Source organism: Lonchura striata, chromosome 35, assembly GCF_050655825.1.
Source record: "Lonchura striata isolate lonStrDom1 chromosome 35, ASM5065582v1, whole genome shotgun sequence".
NCBI lineage: Eukaryota > Metazoa > Chordata > Aves > Passeriformes > Estrildidae > Lonchura > Lonchura striata.
This window is the reverse complement of record NC_140737.1, coordinates 10416750-10436560: the sequence shown is the minus strand read 5'-3', so window position 1 is coordinate 10436560 and position 19811 is coordinate 10416750. Positions and strand designations below refer to the sequence as shown.

At 52.3% G+C, this 19811-nt stretch overlaps 1 protein-coding gene across 1 annotated transcript; it reads left to right on the top strand.

The window, feature by feature from the left end:
- The first annotated feature begins 5186 nt into the window (after positions 1-5186).
- On the top strand, positions 5187-16577 carry LOC144247283 (uncharacterized). The gene is made up of 3 exons (XM_085565022.1): positions 5187-5283; positions 5357-5512; positions 15655-16577. The coding sequence occupies exons 1-3, from the start codon at positions 5187-5189 to the stop codon at positions 16575-16577; spliced, it is 1176 nt and encodes a 391-aa protein (XP_085421148.1).
- The last annotated feature ends 3234 nt before the right edge of the window (positions 16578-19811 follow it).

The following is a 19811-nucleotide window of genomic DNA, read 5'->3' as shown; positions in this document are numbered from 1 at the left end:
GCAAACATGAGAAATAATTTGTAAAGAAATCAAGTCCTTCTATGAACTGTCCATGAGGCAGGTGATCATTTGTAATGCTGTCTGTGGTTTCCAGTGTCCATATTTTAGGCAGCTGCATTGTACTGTTGTAGGATTTATTGTAAAACATGAGAACAGACTCAGAGGGGAGGAGGGTGTGCCCTCAATCCAACCCCTTTCCCCTTTTTTCTTTGTCTAAGAAATAATAATAGGAACAGCACATGTATTTTGAATACTATTAACTTATGCAAACTTTCATCCAGGTTTACTGATAATATTTTTCTTTACCAGCCAGGTTCAGGGCAAAGAACTTGGTTGGGAGATGTTTTGATAAGGGCAAGGAACTCGGTTGGGAGACATTTTCTGTATTTATATTTTATCTAGTGCAAACCATATACTTTTTTCCCTTTGTTAGAAGTTTATTGACTTTAATAGCTGACTTTTAACTTTTAAAATGATGACAAGTGGCAGAATTCAGTGAAAAAACTTTACAACTGCACTTTGCTTATGAAAAATCCAATCTCTGTGTGTACCTCAGTGGATATTCCTTGAATCATACCAGTTTATCTTGAAGCAATGCAACAATAATTATTAGAATATTAAGAAAAGGCATGTTAATACACATACTAGGACTTCTTTAAGACAATGATTTACTAAAATATGAATATCAATCTAATATCGATATCCAACTGAGACAGACAAAAACTCTCTAAGAGTTTAAAGTTAGAAAGTGTATGTTTATTGAGACAGCTGGGCAGTACGTGGGATAATTCCCTAATGCACACTGCAAAAATCACAGGTATTACAAAGCTTTTTTATTTACAGAGGTCTTGAATACACAAAATATGAATGCATATTCATATCCCTGTCACTTCCTCTGCTCCGCTTCATATGCTAATTGGCAAAAAGGCTATTAAGCATGTGTGGTTCTGTTCCCGGGGCCATTTTGGGGAGGAGTCTCCAAAATGAGGAAGTAAAATAACTCTTCCTCATTCTGACCTTTCTGCCTTTCCCATGCATACGTGACAAATGAATCTTTGCCGTTTTCCTGTGCTTAATGGATCCCTAAAGTATGGGAAGTCTGCAACTGTTTTTGTGCCCCTGAAATCTGTTTATCAGCAGGATTGGGGCTGGGATGTGCCCTGGTGCCTGGGACATCACCAGGAGTGGGGCTGGGATGTGCTCTGGTGCCTGGGACATCACCAGTAGCGGGGCTGGGATGTGCCCTGGTGCCTGGGACATCACCAGGGGCAGGGCTGGGATGTGCCCTGGTGCCTGGGACATCACCAGGAGCGGGGCTGGCTCTGATGCTCTCCGGTGCCTGGGACATGACAAGGGGCGGTGCTGGCTGGGGTTTGTTTGGTGCCTGTGCAATCCCAAGGGCAGTGTCACAGCGGGGCAGCTCTCAGTGTCCCCAGCAGGTCACAGTGTCCAGGGCAGCCCGTGCCAGCGGTCACTGCGCACACAGGGCAGGCTGGGCTGGACAGGGGACGGGGCAGAAACGCTGCCCCAGGACTGGGGTCTCCCCCTGCCTCTGGGGCCCAGCCCCTGCTGGGAGTGCCTTGGGCAGGGCACAGGGCTGCTGCTGGGCCAGGGGGACAGGCCGTGCTCCCTGTCCCCTGCTGCTGGGCCAGGGGGACAGGCCGTGCCCCCTGTCCCCTGCTGCTGGGCCAGGGGACAGGCTTTGCCCCCTGCCAGCTGCCCAGGCCCCTCTGATGCCTGTCCCATGTCCCTGTGGCTCCTGTCTCCACCATTCACCACCACCTTCACTCCCTCCGTCAAAGCCCCACTCAACCCCTTCACAGTGACCTTTGGAAAGAAAGAATGAATGAAGGAAAGGAAGTGTTGTCTGTTCACCCTGGCTGGATGTCAGGCACCCACAAAAGCTGCTCTCTCACTCCCCTCCAGAGATGGACAGGAGGGAGAAAACAGAATGAAGGCTTCATGGGTAGAGCTAAGGACTGCGACAGATCACTCAGCAAATGCCATCATGGGCAAAAAATTTTCAAAATTGGAGATATTAATGGAATTTTTGCTATCTGGATCAGGGCAGGATAGTGAGAAGTAAAACAAAGCTTTAAAAACACCTTCTGCCCTTTCCTCCCTCCTTCCCATCTCTACCTCCCCCCGCAGTGGGTGCAGGGAGACAGGGAATGGGGGCTCTGGTCAGTTCATCCCCTGTTGTTTCTCCTGCTGCTTGGGGAGAGGAGTCATTCCCCTGCTGTGCCAGGGGTCCCTTCTGGAGACACTTCTCCATGAACTTCTCCACGGTGAGTTCATCCCTCGGACAGCAGTTCTCCACAAGCTGCTGCAGCGTGGCTCGCTCCTCCAAGGGCTCACAAGTCCTGGCAGGGCCCTGCTCCAGTGTGGGCTCCTCTCCAGGGGTTTGCAGGTCCCTGCCAGGTCCCTGCTCCAGCACAGGTTTCTCACGGGGTCGCAGCCTCCGCTCAGGCATCCCCCTGCTCCAGCACGGGCTCCTCCAGGCGCTGCAGGTGCATCTCTGCCCTCCGTGCCCTCCATGGGCTGCAGGGCCCAGCTGCCTCCCCAGGGACTGACCAGGGAATCTCAGGGCAATCAGCTCCAGCAGCTGGAGCAGCTCCTGCCCCTCCTGCCCTGCCCTGCCCTGGGGGTGTGCAGAGCTGTTCCTCTCACAGGTCCTCACCCTGCTCCTCCCTGCTCACAGTCACAACTCCAGCATCACCCATTTTCTTTTTCTTAAATCTCTTATTCCAAAGGCGTTACCACCATTTCTAACTGGGCCAGCCTTGGCCAGCAGCCAGTCTGTCCTGGAGCCAGCTGGAATTGACTCTGTGGGACATGGAGGAGCAGCTGCTCTCACAGAAGCTGCTCCTAGATGCCCTGCCTTACCAAAACCTGGCCATGCAAACCTGGTATAAGTATGGTAGAGTTTTTATTACCACTATTAACTCTTATCATTTCTATTACCTCTATTTTTGCTATTAATGGTACAGTTGTTATTATTATTACTAGTATTTTTAGTCTTTTGGACTCTATATTAATAGTGGCTAGATTAGAACTGGAAACAAAGGTACTTCATTGCAAGTAGCGGTTAGAGTTTTGTCAGCCTCTTGCCCTGCCCTGTTCTCTGTCATTGCTGTGTCTGTGTGTGAAGCTGCTGCTGCCAGGCCTCCCTATTTCTCTGGTTTGGGAAATTCCATGGCATTGCTCACATGTCAGAAAGAGAGGGGCTCATTCCATTCAAACGCATGCCCTTAGCTCTTCGAGTCCCATTGTTGGAAGCTTGTTTTCTAACATTGTTGACTTTCTCAGCTTCTGTTAATATTTGTGATTTTGTAACAAAATATTCTTGGATGTGATTGTGCAAGATTCTCTAATCAGCTTCCAGTTTGCTCTTGGGTTTCTTACCGGTGTGTCCAAGATGAAGGCAGCATTTTGGGTGGGAGGCTTCAGTGGGAGCTGGGATTGCCTCGGCAGCAGCTGGTTTTGCAATGTGAGCAGCGCTGACAGAGATTCCGTGCGCTGAATATTCCGCCTGGTTGGAGCCGCAGTGCCCGGCTGGAGGGAGCCGCGCCGGGCGCTGCGGGTTGTGCCGGGCCGGGCAGCGGCCGCAGCCCCGGCAGGGCCCGGCCGTGGACACGGAGCCTTTGCTGGGCAGGGCTCGGCCCTGCGGCGCCGGGCGGGCGGTGCCGCTCCCGCCGGGAGCCTGCGGGAGCCGGGACAGCGAGAGAGCCCGGGCCGAGCATCAGCCCCGGGGCACGGCCCGGGAGGGGGCACAGCCCGGGGGTCCCGCAGAGCCTCCCTGCTCCAGAGCCGCGCCTGCCGCAGCGGGGCAGCTGCGGCACCTGCGGGGCACGGAGGAGCCGCAGGCGGCGTTCCGAGCGCTCCTTCGGGGCAGGATTTTGTCCCACTGCGGGGAATTCCCGCGGGCCGGGCGGGCCGGGGCCGCTGCCGAGCGCCGCCGCCTTTCCCGGGAGCCGCCGGGCAGAGCTCTCTGCTCGGGGCTGGGAAAAACACCTTCACTGCCCTGGGAACATTTTAAAAGTTTCATACAGGACAAGAGGAGACAAGGGCCATAGAGCAAAGGTTGTTAGGGCCGGGTGCATCTCGGCACTGAGCCAAGAGCACACGGTTATCTCCGGAGATACCCCTTGAATACCTTTTCCCTTACACCAGCCGGTTGCATATTCATAGTCCCTTATGCATAGTAAACTTTTTCCCAAGCTAGTTTGCATATTCCAAGAACTGTTCAGCATGGCTCCTCCTCAGTTCCACCTTTTTAGGGCATGTGTATTCCTTGGTTGTGGTTTTGGTCCTTTTTTATCATCATCTTCAGTTTTGGCCCCGTCCCACACTGCCTTCAGACGGTGAGTGCTGATGGTTGGCAGATCTGTACAGGTGTCCTCATCCTGTGCTCACTGGATGTTATCCCATCCAAGCAGGAATTTTAACACAAGCATGCTTCTCTCAGCTATGGCACTACTGTGTCTGAGCTTAATGAATGAACAGCAGAAATAAAAACTATATAACAAAGTTATTGTAACACCACACATATAAAATCCAATGGAATATTTGCAGAAAGCCAATATTATAATATGTATCTATAACAGGGCCAAGGGCCGGGTGCCCGCTCGGTGGCCCCGGGACAGCAGAATTTTGGGGTCCCGGTGCTGGCTGCCGGCAGAGCCCCGGCGCTGTGCCGGGATGCGTGGGACCCTCCCGCAGAGGGGAGGGCTCTGCTGGGCAGCGGCGGCTGCGGCAGCGTTCACTGCAGGACCCGGCTCGCCGGCAGCGCCCCGGGAAGAGACGGGACCCGCTCGGAGGGGGCGGCGGGCGTCGGGCGGCGAGCTCAGCCCGGCGCTGGCCTTGGCTTGCAGGTGGCCATCGAGCGAGTGCGCCGGGACCGCATCTCGGAGCGGGCGCGGCTGCTGAGTGAGCGGGGCCAGCGGGAGAAGCCGCGGGGGTGCTGGGCGGGGCTGAGGCGAGGCCCGGCAGGGCGGCAGCCGGAGCTGCGAGGGGAGAGAGCGGGGAGCGAGCGGGGCCCGCAGCGTCCCGGGCCGGGCAATGGGAGCGGGCTGGGGCCGGGCAGGGGTGCCCGAGGCGCGGCGCAGCATCGGGCCAGCTGAGGCATCGCGGTCCCCCCGCAGCGCAGCGGTGCCCTTGTGCCCCTGGAGCCGGCGCTGCTGTGGATGGCGTCGTGCCCTGGCTTCTGCGGCATCGTGTGGCTCCTGGACTGGTTTGAGCTGCCCGACGGCTCCGCGCTGGCCACGGAGCGTCTGCAGCGCTGTCAGGACCTCTGGTACTCGCTGGCCGAGCGGGGGTTCCTGACAGAGCCTGTGGCGCGGGCCTGTTCCGCCAGGTGCTGGAGGCCGTGCGGCGCTGCACCAGCTGCGGCTCCTGCACCGCGACATCAAGGCTGAGAAAGTCCTCGAAAACCTGGTCACGGGCGAGGCGAAGCTCATCGACTTCAGGTGCGGCACGATCCTCCAGGACACGTTCTACACCAGGATGTCAGGTTGTTATGAACAAATTCAACTGGGAAGACTAATTATAGACAAATAAATTAACAAGAATTTATTAAGCAAGTGGTATTAAGCAAAAGAACAGCACTGGGCAGCTGGGGAGGCTCTGCTCTGCCATGGCGCACCTTCCCCCTTTGACCTTTTTGTTTTTATAGTCCCTTTTTTTTTTCCGGCTGATGTATTTTCTCTCGATGCACTCTGTGCCGGTGCAATTGGTTGCTTGGGGGACTTTTTTCTGCCCTTGGTGGTCATAAGAATGAAGGCTCCTCATCTTTCTTGCAGATTGTCCTTGGCCTAAAAGTTAATTTGTATATAATTAGTTTCACAGTCTTCTATGCTAGTTGCATTCCCTATTCAGTTCAAATTCTTATCTCCTTTAACGCTCATTTTGATGAACAAAGACCTTTTTATTTATTACAATCCCCCCTTTTTCTCTTTACCAATTTGTTCATTAAAACGCTTTAACTCTTGGTAGCTTAAGACCAGGGTTTCATCTACTTCTAAGTCCCTGGGCAATGTTTCCTACCTATCTCTAATAAGCATTAGATGAGCTGCCTCTAGTCTTCCTTTTACAATGTCTATGATTTTATTAACAATGTAAGGTCTGAAAGTTAATTTTAGTAACAACAATATTACAGGACCTGCTATCCCCCTTATACAGAATTTCTCCTTGAGTGCCATATCCCGGAGTTTTGCACCCCTCAGGGTACCATGAGACCTTTAAACATTTACCTGGATGGGTGACAGCCAAGGCGGTTGCTATGGTTTCACAGCCCCAATACCCACACAGATATTCCCCAGGATAATGACAATATCCCCTCCCAGGATTGGAACTAGGACACCAATAGGTATACCGGAGTTCAGGTTTACTCCATCTCCACATAGAGATTGCCGAGTCTTTGTTAGTAACAAAAAAATGAGAGCAACAGTGGTGGCATTATGCTTAACAATTTTCCCTTGGTCTATTTTGGTCAGAGTCCAATTAAATGGCTGGTGTGCATAGTCCCCTTGACCAGGCCAGGTACAACATATAACTAACATGCACAGAATTTGCCAGCAAGGGTGGAGTCCAAACTGCCCCTGGGTTTGATTATCATTATCTCCCCATTCCCAGTGTTTGTTTTGACATGTTATTGCTGGGCTCACATTTACCCTGCAGCACTGGAAGGGTTAGTATCCCCCCGGGGCCTGCAGATGGTTCCGTGAGCCCAGCCGGGCTCAGTAGCCAATTCTAATTTTGGCCATGGTTCGTGAACATGAAGTCCAGTTCTTTTCCATAGGAATGAAGGAACAAAGCCCCAGAGTTTTAGGGGTAGATGAGAGGTGACCACCAGAGGACGAGGCCAGCCAAAGCTGCCAGATTTTATTCTGAGAGATGCCCTTGAATATAGGGCATGTTTTAGGCAGAATGTCAGTATTGGCTAAGGGCATCTGAAAAGAATGAGAGTTCTTTTCCATTGCAAGGAATGCGCAGATCCCCAGTGCTCCAGGAGCTGATGAGAGGCAGCCCTTGACATCCCAATATCACCCAGACCTGTCAGGTGGCCCCTGGCAGGCCAAGCCAGCCAGACCTGTTCCATGTTTCCCTCGCTTCCATGGGGGCCCGCAGTGTCCCAATGGTCCCTTGCTTCCAGGAGGCCCTGAGGTGTCACAATGCCCCCTTGGTGAACAAGCCCCTGAAGGGTCGGAATGGTCTCCATGGTTCCATCAGGCCCCACAGAGTCATAATGGTCTCTGGGTCCATGAAGCCCCGCGGTGTCACCATGGCCCCTTGGTTCCAAGGGCTCCAGTGGTGCCACAATGATCCCCTTGGTTCCATGAGGTGCCCACAGTGTCACAGTGATCTCCATGGGAAGGAAAGAACCGAGCCCCAGTGTGGCAGGGGCAACACCAGAGGCCAAGGCCAGCCAGGCTTGACAGTACTGGCAGATTTTGTCTGGGAGGAACCCTTGGATATAGGGAATTTCAGACATGGAATCCCAATTTCAGTCATGGACACCCAGAGGAGAAACACAATTCTTTTCCACAGGAAGGAAAGCACAGAACACCGGTGTTTCAGGGGCAGATGAAAGGCAGCCACCAGCGGCCTAAGCCAGCCAGACCTCTCTCTCCCAGTAGCTTTTGTCTGATGGCAACCCTTGGATATAGGGAATCTGGGAGGTGGAACCCCAACTTCGGCCATTTCTGCAAAGACAAGAAGGATGTTTCTTTTCCACAGGAAGGAAAGCACAGAGCCACAGTGTTTCAAAGGCAGAAGAGGAGAGAGTTGGCTCCTGGGGGGCCAAGCCAGCCAGAGCTGTTTGTCCTGGCAGCTTTTGTTATAGAGGAATTCTTGGATACATGGAATTTGGGAGGAGGAATCTCAATTTTGACCATGGTCACCTTGAGAAGGACAACTATTTACATTGGACAGAAAGCGCCAAGCCCCAGTGTTTCAAAAGCACATGAGATGCATCTCTCAAGAGGCCAAGGGCAGCCAGACCTGTCTGTCCTGGCTGATTACACTTGCGAGCAATTTATGGATTTATGGAGTTTCGGAGGTGGAATCCCAGTTTTGGCCATGAGTGCCTGGTCAAGATGAAAGGTTTTTTCCTATAAGAAAAGTGTGAAATCCAAGTGTTCTGAAAGAAGATGAGAGGTGGCCACCCTTAGGCCAAGCCAGCCAGAGCTGTTTCGCCTGGCACCTTTCGTCTAGGGGCTATCCTTGGACACAGGGCATTTTGGAGGTGGAATCTCAATTTTGGCTGTGGGTGCCTGGACAGGAAGAAGAGTTCTTTCCATTAGGAAGGAAAGCACACAGCCCCAGTGTTTCAGAGGCACATGAGTGCCAGTCCTCAGGAAGCCAAGGCCATCCATACTTGTCAGTCCTGGCATCATTTTTCTGGGAACTGTCACTGGATATAGGGAATTCTGGAGGAAGATGCCCAATTTTGGCTTTGGCTCCTGGTCAAAATGGATGATTTTTCCCATAAGAAAGAAAAGCACATGGTCCCAATGTTTCAAAGGCAGATGAGAGGTGGACCCTGGGTGGCCAAGGCAGCCAGACCTGTCTGTCCTGGCAGATTTCATCTGGGAACAATCTTGGCATATAAGGAAATTTGGAGGAATCCAAATTTTGGCCATAGGTCCTTGAAGGAGAAGGACAGTTCTCTCCCATAGGAAGGAAAGCCCAGAGTCCCAGTGCTTCAGGGGAACATGAGAAGCTGCCCTCAACTGCCAAGGTCAGCCGGACCTGTCAGGTGGTCCCCAGGAGGCCCAGCCAGCTAGACCTGTTCCATGTTCCCTTGATTCTGTGGGACCCCACAGTGTCACAATGGCCCCGTGCTTCCATGAGGCCTTGCAGTGTCACAATGGCTTTGTGGTTCCACAAAGCCCTGATGTGTCACTATGTCCCCTCGGCTCCGTGTGCCCTCGCTGTGTCACAGCGGCTCCTCTGTGACACTGCGGCTGCACAAGGTCACCATGGACCCTTGGTTCCTTGGGGACTCTGAGTTCACAATGGTCTCCTTGATTCCATGAGTCAGCCCAGTGTCACCATGGCCCCTTGGTTCCATGAGGTTCCCCAGTGTCCCCGTGGTCGCTGTCAGAGGCTGGATGAGATCCATGTCCCGAGACACCTTGGGATGCTCGGAATGCCCGTGTGGGGCCGGGGGCGGGTCAGGCCTTGGTTTGTGGTGGGACAGAGCCCCGCCCCCAGCCCTGGCCTGGCAGAGCTGTCAATCACACAGCAGGGGCAGTGCTGATTGGCTGAGCTGTCAATCAATCACACACCAGCAGCTGGTGCCTACCCTGGCTCTGATTGGGCAATCACCTGGCAGTCCCACCCCAGGGGCGGGCCCATGGAGGCCCAGGGGGTTAAAAGCCGGAGCACGAGGCCAGCCCATGGTCTGGATCCTGCCTTCTCCTGGGGTTCCTCTGTTAGCGACGCTGGAACCCGAGCAGTTGGTGCCTGTGTGTGTCTTTCTATAGATCTGCTGCCTTTCTGCTGTTCTCTATTTCTTCTCCTTCTAATCCTGCTTACCTCGAACATTTTTTGGTAATTTAACATCTTGAGGGTTAAAGGTTTTTAGGTAAAGTGGGCAAAGTTAATGAAGTTAATGCTATGATAAGAGTTTTATGTTGAAGTGGATGTTGTATGAAACCCTTTGCTCAAGCTCCTTGATTGTCTATATTTTGCCAGTAAAAATTTGTGTAATTTTGACCTCTTAGCTCTGTTGGTTGGAGCATGGTGCTGGTATTGCCCAGGTTGTGGGTTTAATCCCAGTTTGGGTCATTCACTTAAGAGCTGAACTTGATGATCCTTGTGGGTCCCGTCCTACCAAAATATTTTTTGCATCTGGCCATGATGAGAATATCTGGCTGGTGTTTCTCTTGTGCAACAAAATCAAGTAAAGGAACCTTTGGTGACCCCAAAGTGTTCTGGGGTGTTACAGCCCTGCAGACTCACAATGGCCTCTTGTTTCCATGAGGCCCCACAGTGTCACAATGGCCCCTTGGTTCCATGAGGATCTGCAGGGTCACACAGGTTTGTGACATTTGTCCTTGCTGCCCCTCACATCCCCCTGCCCCACAAATAGCCCCGAGCCACCCGTGAGGGACAGGCCCTGCTGTGCCAGGCTGGGCTCAGGGCTTGGCCTTTCTGCTTCCCCCAGCCAGCCCAGGCCTTGCTCAGCATTGCAGTTCCCTGCTCTGAGCCTTGGGCTCCCTGCAATCCTGGCCTCAAGGATCTGCTCTCACCAGTCCCTGGGGAGCCTTTGGCAGTCCCTGTCCTCAGTGGGGCCCCGTGATGCTCCAAGGGACTTGGACTTTTGCTTCTGACTCCTTGAGCAGATTTTTCAGTCTTCTCTCAGTGCCTGAGTCTCCTGGACTCAGCTGAAGATCCATTGTAGGGCTCATTAAAGTACACAAAACCCTCATTGGGGCGGGCTTCCTCTTCCTGCAATTCTCTACAAGTTTTCAGGCCCTGTACAGCAGATTGGAGTCAGTTTAAAGATCCTTTAAGAAGAGAGTTTTAATAAAACATTAATTATTTATTTTAACAGAGCATTTTTTATTTCCCAGTTCGGAGAAGAGCTGATAGAAGCATTCCCCAGGTGATCTTGACACTGAAGTTCTCCTTAGGAGGTCTGGGCATATAGAAGAATGAGCCCCCTGAGGGCTGACCCTGTTTGGACAAGCTGCTCCTCACCCCCAGCCTCACCATGTCTGACATTGCCCACCTGGCACTGACATCCCTGTGCCCTGCAGCAGAACCTTGTCCCTGAGCTCTGCAGCTCCATGTCCCAGCCCATTGCACCGTGTCCCACCTGCTCTCCTCAGGGCTCTGCCTGCACACAGGCCCAGGAGAAGTTTTCCTCGTGGGAAGGAAAGAATGGAAAAGCCTGAGCAGGTTTCCTGAACAACAAACCCTGTTGTAGTGCGGCAATGCGCTCCCCTCGCCGCGATACCCCGAGCGGTGCCGTGCTGGGCTGCGAGAGGGAAGAGAACGGGCGGCCGCTCCCCCTGTGAAGCTCTGCAGTCCCAGTCGGTGGTGCAGGAACAGACGGAGGCGACACGGGACTTGGGGGTGAACAGGATGGTTTTATTCAGTGAGCCCCAAGACCCCCTCAGGAGCGGGAGCAGAGGTTTTATACAAGAATTCAGGGAGACGGGTGTAGGAACAGCAACCAATGAGGGAACAGCAGGGGAGGAGTTTAGGGCACAACTAACATATCACAAAACTATCAGGGGGAGCAGGGAAGTGAAATAACACAAAATAAGCAATAGGGTTTTGAGTCTCACTAAACAGACAGGGAATGCTCTGGAAGCAGAGGAGGGGGCTAGGATGAATGACAGGGAAGGTTCCAGGGAAAGGGGCAGGGAAAGGGAGGATTGACAACTTGGAGATGAGGGGGTTAGGGGAGAGCTAGGGAAGACTGACAACTGGGGAGAGGCGGAGATTAGGGATGGGGGCGGTGGGGGAAACAGATATTGAACAAAAATCAAATAAAGACACACCACCGCAAAACCCCACTCAGGAGCCACCTGCTCAGTACAGGCTGCCTGGAATTGTGTTACCTTTCTACAAGGGACAGTGTGGCCAGAAATGATCTCTGGAAGCAGAATTCTCTGAGTCTCCCAGCTGAATTCTCCGTCCCTGCCCTTTCCCTGGATCTCTGTTGCAGATGGAAGCTGCTGCTGCCATCCTCACCTTTAACCTATTTCTAGAATGCAGGCAGATATTCCCAGCTGTGTTGAGCAGGATTTCCTCAATGTTTCTATAAATCTTTTGTGTCCCCCATGGAACGAAGGGGACATTTTGGCACTGAGGGAGTGACATGGAAGCAAGGAGTCAATTGTGACCCTGGGGTCCCATGGAACCAAGGGGCCATGGTGACACAGAAGGGCCATGTGGATCCAGCGGTCCATTGTGACACTGTGGATCCAAGGAGACCATGGAGACAACCCCAGAACCTCATGGAACCAAGGAGTACATGGTGACCCAGCGGGGCTGCATGGAGCGAATGGTCCATGGTGACACTGCCCATCCAAGGAGGGCATTCGGATACTGTGGAAGCTCATGGAGCGAGGTGGCCATTGTGACACTGAAGAACTTCATGACACCAAATATCCATGGGGACACAGCAGGGCATCATGGAACACAGGAACCACTCTTGACAGTGTGGAAGCTCCTGGAACCAGGGGCTGTTGTGGCACTGCAGAACCAACACAGCTGCTGCACCTTGTCCCCTGCCCTGCACAGCTCCTTGGGAGGCACAGCAGGAGCAGCACCCTGAGAGCCTCGGGAATGCCCCTCTGGGATCCATGGCACACGCTCTCAGGGTCCAGTTCCCAGCCAGAAAAAGATGTTCCTGCCCTTGAAGGCAAAGCTCTTAAGAAAGGGCCAAAAGCCAAGTGGAGCAAGATCCTACAGGGACATTTCACTGCCAGCCTTCCTAACTTCACCCATGGTTGTTGTAGCTCATGGATTGGGAATGAAATCAGGGCAGGGTCTTTGGTGAGAGCTTCCCTGGGTCAAAGGAGACACTGAGAGAGAAACAGAGCAGGCAAAGGAAGGCAGGAGAGAAAGGAGGTGTTTTAGTTTGGAAAGACAGCTGTCTTCTAAGGAAGGCAGGAGCCTCCCCTGAAATTTAAAAATGTAGACTCTTTCTGAATTGTTATAAATTTGAAATTAAGGGGGCTCTCAGGTAAAAATATGGAAGCAGGAATGACTGTTTTTTATTAGGGAAGAAAATTAAAAGATAAAATAAACAATGCAGTGAACTAAAACAACACTGACAGAGTCAGAATAAAACCTGACACCCTGTTGGACAGGGTGTCAGCCACAGTCCAATTGGAATTGTGGCTGCAGTCCTCCAGGAGTGTCAGGTGTGGTTCTGTTGGAGAAGTGATCCTGTAGGAATGGGAGTCTTCCTCTGAAGAGGAAGAGGAAGAGGCAGCTGTTCCTCTGGGAAAATCCAGCCCAGAAAAGTTGTGTTGGTGGGCCAGAATCTCAAGACTAGATGCAGGTAGGAATGCTTGGCTCCTCCCTCTGGGCGGGGCATCTCACAATGGGATGTTACAGTTCTTATCAGTCATGCAGTGACAATAGCCCATTATCAGCAGATGTCTCCCCTGAGGGAGGATTGATTGTGGAAGAGATAAGGGAAAACTGCCCACTTAACACAGGACAACTGCCATACAGATGGCAAATAGAACACATCTTGCTTTTCAGTCTGGGACAGGAGGTCACAAACACAATCAGCTGAGAAGGCGGCACTCTGAAAAGCAAATCAGAACTGACAGAAATTGAATGAGACAGAAATCAATAATTCTGAAAGTTTTATTTATTATCAAAATAAATCACACCCACCGGTCCCCACACAATCCTGATCCCACACCCTCATATCACACCTTTATATCTCACTTCTCCCGATCTCCTTCCAACCCCATCTCATCCTGGAGGCTGAGGAATTGAGCAATTTTGGCATGGGGCTGAGGTGGGAACCAGCCATTTTGAGATGGGATTGAGTCATTTTGGGGTAAGATTGAGGGGTTTTGAGTGGGATTGAGTCATTTTGAGGTGACAGACCAATCCACCTTGGCTTTTGGAGTGCAAAGATATGGAGAATACTCCCATATATCCCCCAAGAACCCACAAATCCTCCAGAATATGTTCCCAAACAGTAAATTCCACCTCAAATACCTCTAAAATGGTGGGACTTCTGACATCTCTGGTCAATACTCTTTTTAGTAATTTTTCAGGTGTTTTTAAGTGATAAAGACAAATCAGAAGAAAATTAGGTCCAAACCAAAACTAGAGACACCTTGAGCATCCCCTGGGCACTGGACAAAACAAACTCAGCAGCAATCAAATTTAACCCTCCATAAAATGCCTTGAGGAAGTTTTGCTCTTCCCACAAGTCACTTCTGATGGAAACACAAACAAATCCCAAACATTAATAGACCAACAACAGAAATTTTATCAGTTTCTGCACAGCTGGCAGGTTCCAAAAAAAGAAATATGGAAATTTGACCCAATACAGATTATTAAAAGGAAGGGAAAGGTCTGTGTAGCTGTCACAAAGGTGACAGGGATGAAGAAAATAATGATTCTCCCCCCAAACATGTGAATTCAGAAGTTATTTGGGAATAACTTGAGCTGGGCTTCTTGTAGGACTTTAGTAGCCTTGTGTTTTCTCACCTTGGGGTGAATGATCCTTGTCAGTCTCGCTGGTATCATTTGGTTCCTTTCCTCCAGTGATTTTAACAGACTTTTCAAAGAAGGAAAACAAAATATTTTCTTTACACTGGCCACCCACAACTTCCACTTTTCTCATAAGGTCTCCTAAAAGTTGCTCAGAGGAAGCTGCATCCAAGTTTCCAAGAGTTCCTTGGGAAAGAGGCAGAACCTCCGCGAGGAGGAAACCAGGCTGTTGTCAAAGGAGCTTGGGGTCCGACAACAGTGCCCTGAACTCACTGTGCAAAATAATATTGCACTCTGGTTAATAAAATTGTTAGAGAGATGCCCCTGCCCCAATTCAGGTGCTAAGGTGACCAAATCCTAAGTGGATTTTATTGAACAGTAAATGTGAGGTAGAGAGAGATGCAAAGAAAAAGAAAAGGAGGGAGAGCAAGGGAGTGACAGGGACAGAGATCTCCCCTGGTGCGGTGCAAGTGTGACATTGTCGCCTGTGTGCGTGGCCTTCCCAGGGTGGGGGTTTTACACCTGAGCCAGTTTGGGTAAGGGGGGTGGTGTTCACCCCCCACCCCGAGCAGGGATTGCCTCACTGTTTCAGGTTTCAGTGTCAGATGTAACCAAAAGTGTTTTCAGTCCCCATCTCCATAAACTGTTATCAACAGGTGGGGCAGTGTTCTTTATCTCTTCCATGGCTCAGCCCTGATAACACCCTCCAGGGGCCATCTTCTCTTAATGGGCCATTGAGTGTCACTGCAGGACTGATAAAATTACATCATCCTATTGTGGGATGCTCCACCCAGGGGGAGGAACCAAGCATTCCTGCCTGGATATAATCTCACCCTTGCAACACCACGATCACCTTGCCTACTGCATTCCTAGAGGACAAGAGCTCCATAACCACCACTGGACTTTCCGAGCAAGACCATACTCTTCTACAGGATCACTGCTTTGACAGAATCACGTTCATCACTCCAGATGGACTGCAGTCACCATTTCATCAGCCTGCAACCACCACCCTGACCAACGGGGTGTCCGGTTACATCCTGACTCTGTGAGTTTAAACCAGTGTTTCTCTATTATTGCCGTGATCTTAGTTTTCTTATTCAATTGTCATTCTGGCTTAGACTCTCCCCCTGGTTTGCTTTGAAGCCAGTACAAAACTCACTGTGCTCATCACTTGTTTTCCTCCCAAAACAGGATTTCCCATACCCAAACGTTCACCAGATGGAGAAGGTTGCGAGGAAGAGGAAGATGCCCTGGGACACCGAGGCAGGTGAGGAGGAAGTCAGTGCCCCTTTTCCCCTCTCTCCTGCTCCATCTCCCAGCCTGGCCCCCAGCTGCAGGACAGCCCTGCTGCCGGTGCCCTCCTGCTGGAGATGCGCTGGGGGGATCTCCTTGTCCTTCCCTGTGGCACGGAGGCAAATCCCACCTACTCCTTGTCATTTCCTCCCCCAGAGCAGGAGCTGAGGATGGAGACCAGGAAGGACAAATCCCTTCAGCAGAACCTCATGGAAGAGGACGTTTTGAGCAACTCCACAGCGCAGGAATCCAACAGGGAGGAAAATCCCTGGAGGTCTCACAGGAGGAGGGGCTGCAAGCCCAGCCCAGGATGCTCTGAGGAGGAAAGACCCACCCTGGGCCAGGAAGGTGGACAGAGCTTCAGCCAGAGCTCGGAGCTGGTGGTCCCTGAGAAGCTTCCTGATGGGCAGAAGCCCTACAAGTGCTTGGAGTGTGGGAAGAGCTTCAGGCAGAGCAAGAGTCTGAAACGCCACCTGATGATCCACACCGGGGAATGGGCCTACGAGTGTGGGGAGTGTGGGAAGGGATTCAGCTCCAACTCCCACCTTGTCAGCCACCAACACATCCACACCGGGGAATGGCCCTACGAGTGTGGGGAATGTGGGAAAGGCTTCAGACGGAGCTCCGAACTCATCATCCACCAACGCATCCACACTGGGGAGAGGCCCTACGAGTGTCCTGAGTGTCAGAAGAGGTTTCACAGCAGCTCTGGTCTCCTCAGACACCAGCGGATTCACACAGAGGAGAGGCCCTTCCGCTGCCCTGACTGCAGGAAGGGCTTCAAGCGCAACTCCACCCTCATCACACACCAGCGCATCCACACCGGGGAGAGGCCCTACATGTGCCCCACTTGTGGGAAGATGTTTAACAGCAGCTCAGATCTCCTCCGGCATGAGCGGATTCACTCCGAGGAGAGGCATTTCCTCTGCCCTGACTGTGGCAAGGGCTTCAAGCAAAACTCCCATCTTGTCAGCCACCAACGCATCCACACTGGGGAGAGGCCCTACGAGTGTCCCCAGTGTGGGAAGAGCTTCACCTGGAGCTCTGACTTGACCAAACACCAACGGAGGCACCAGTAAGGGAAATCCTGAAAGTTCCCCAGCTGCAGGAAGAGCTTTGTGCACTGATCCAGCTTCATCCCCCATTGGAGGACCCTGTTGGGAAGAGCCCTGGTGATCCATGTTCCCTGTGATCCATGCTGGGAAGACACCTGTCCCTTTTCCTGCCCCTACCAATGGCCTGATATGGGATTGAAGGGCATGAGGGTCTGGCCATGGCCCTGTCACTACATTCACTCCCACCTCAGGTCATTGCCAGGGGCAGGAAAGGGACTCTCTCTCTCTTTCCCTGAGGAGACGGGTGTCCTTTCCTTGCAGGAGGAAACACGTGGCCAGGAAGATACAATTGATGGTGATGTAGTTTTCCCTGTAACTGGTTTTTCTTATCCCTTCTGTTGTTAATATTTTTTCTGTTTCTGTTTGTTCCTTATCTTGTTGCTGTTCCCAGTAAATTGTTCTTATCCCAGCCTGAGATCTTTCCCTTTTTTCCTTCAATGGAAGGTGGGAGGGCAATGAGTGCCAGCGGGGTTTTAGTGGGAGTAGAAAATTGGGGAATCCCATTCCTGAACCCAGCCCCTGGAAATGGAGCATCCCAGCTGGTGCCAGCCCTGGTGGCTATGGCAGCAGCCTTGGGAGCGGGTCCCTGGCTGGGGCTGAGGGAACCTCTTCACTCTGGTGCCCAGGGACAGGAGTGGAGGGAGCGGCTGCAGCTGAGTCGAGGCAGGCTGAGGTTGGATTTCAGGAAAAGGTTTTTGCCCAGAGGCTGCTGGGGCACTGCCCAGGCTCCCCAGGGAAGGGTCACAGTTCCAGGGCTCTCTGAGCTGAAGCAGCGTTTGGACAGCGCTGCCAGGCCCAGGCTGGCAGTGTTGGGGTGTCCTGTGCAGGGCCAGCAGTTGGACTCGAGGATCCTGATGGGTCCCTCCCAGCTCAGCCAGTTCTGTGATTCTGGATCCATGACCCTGGGGATGGGAGTGCCAATGGTTGCCATGGCAACGGGCTCCAGGCCTGAGCTGGTGTCCATGGCAACCACCCCTGGCATGGGGTCTCCATGGAGCTGCCCAGGGACTGACCATAGCAACAGGGGCTGGGGATGGTTGCCATGGAAACTGACCATAGCAACAGGGGCTGGGGATGGTTGCCATGGAAACTGACCATAGCAACAGGATTTCCTGGTGATGGTTGCCTCCTTAGGATGAGATTTGTCACAGGCCCTCAGAGGGGTTCCATGGGGACTTTCCAAGAGTCTCCAGGCTGTTCAAGAGCTGGAATGTCACACACAGAGACAGGGGCTCCATGGAGACCTCCCAAGGGTTTCTGGGGATGGCAAAGAGCCGTGTGGTCAGAGGCAGTCACAGCCATTCCATGGTGACATCCCAGGGTACCTTGGGCTGCAAAGGCACCAATCTGTCACAGGCACTCATGGGGGCTCCACAGTGACATCCCAGGAGTCCCCAGGCTGCCAAAGAGCCAGGATGTCACACACACTCCTGTCATTTGCAGAGTGGGAGCTTCAGGCAAAAGCTTTATTTCATTATTGGAGAAACTCCTGCTGAGTCATGAGATGGAGACACCCAGCAGCCACCATGGGTTCTAAAAGCCCTGCAGAGCCTCCAGACTTCTAAAATTCCTTTTAAGAGAGGAGACTGGGAGTGACTGGATCCACACCCAGCCCCAGAATTTGTCAAAGGTTTATGTATAAATGATTGGACAGGTAGAATTGAACAATTTGTCAATGCAATTTTTCATACAGGATTAATGATGGAATACCAGATATATTTATATAAATACAATCAGATCATGATTAGACAATAAGCTCTTAACCAGAGTTATTTACTCCCCAGTCCAGAATCTATAACAATTATAGGATATTCTGCTCTAGGAAGCAATTTTGAAGTCAGCAGGGCCTTGCTGGAGTGGTTTGAGCCCATTGCAGGCAGAGCCTCCTGCTCCAGCACGAACTGCCTTTCCTGTGCCAGGAGCAGGGCAGGTCCCGCTGCAGGAACAGCCCCAGGCCAGCCCCAGCACAGGGAAGGCCTCGGGCACAAGGGCAGAGTGCCGTGCTGGGAGCTGTGCCAGGGACAGCCCGAGGCACCAAAGGCACCTTGGCAGCAGCAGCTGCTTGCAGGGCATGGCCAGAAGCCTCCCTTGCAACCCGGCCTGGCGGCCAACGCTGCAGAGCTGCTGCCTCAGGGCTCATTTCTGGCTGGGCTCTGAAAAGCCACTTCTGCTCCAGGAGCCTGACGGGGAAGCCATTGGCCCAGCACCTTGGGGACAAGATATTATCAACAAAACTCTTCATGCCAGCAGAGACAAGGCAGGGGCAGAGGAAAGGGGAGAGCCAGGCCCAGGGGACAGGGCTGCCATGGTGATGGCTGTGAGGTCACTGCCCTGCAGCAGCCTGGCTGCCCTCAGCAGACGTTCTGGCCAGAATTGTTGTGAGGGCACCCAGCACATCCGAGATCCCACACAACAGGAATTCCATCCTTGGGGAGGGGAGGGGATTTCACAGGGTCAGGTAGCACACACTCCCTGATTTTGGAGCATTCCTGGGATGGGGAATACATCTCTCTGGAAAAAACAGTTGCCATTTTGTGTCACTCTCATAATTATAATATATTTTGTCCTTCTAACAAATGTAAATCCACCCTCATTCAGTTTAAAGATACTGATCCTTGTTCTGTCAATGCAAGATTTTGGAAAAAATAACTTTGACTGTTTTTCCATTTTCACAGACTTCGTAGAGGACCCAAAAAACTACCAAGATTGGGTTTGGAGGCCTCATCACATAACCAGCAGGTAGAGGCTGCAGGGTCTGGTCTCAGTGATATGGTGATTGAGGACAGAACAGGAGTAGCCTGGGAAGGATTGAAGGGTGGTTTCAGAGAGGATGCAGATTTTCTTCCTTGTATAAAACAGTGAGAGAAAGAAATAATGGCACCAAGGACAGCTGGTGAGGCCCAGACTGGACACCAGGAGAAAGGAATTTCCCTCCCAGGGCAGGGCTGTGGTGCTACACATGCCCAGCAGGAGCCTGGAGCAGCCCAAGGCTTTGTGTGGCCAGGCAGGGGCAGCAGGAGGCAGAGCTGCCAGCAAAGGAAGGGCCAGCGAGGTGGGGCAGCCGGGGGTGACGACAGCCTGCAGGGACAGAGGCGCAGGGCAGGGACACCGTGGGACAGCCTGGGCTGCAGAGGGCTCAGGGATGTGCAGCAGCTGCAAGGCCCTGACAGAGCCAACCTGTGCAGCCCTTTGGCCATG

Coding starts and splice junctions, on each gene's coding strand:
- LOC144247283 (XM_085565022.1), top strand. CDS start 5,187: ATGGCGTCGTGCCCTGGCTTCTGCGGCATCGTGTGGCTCCTGGACTGG. Junction 5,284..5,356: donor CACGGAGCGTCTGCAGCGCT/GTCAGGACCTCT, acceptor CTGTTCCGCCAG/GTGCTGGAGGCCGTGCGGCG. Junction 5,513..15,654: donor GTTCTACACCAGGATGTCAG/GTTGTTATGAAC, acceptor TTCCTCCCCCAG/AGCAGGAGCTGAGGATGGAG.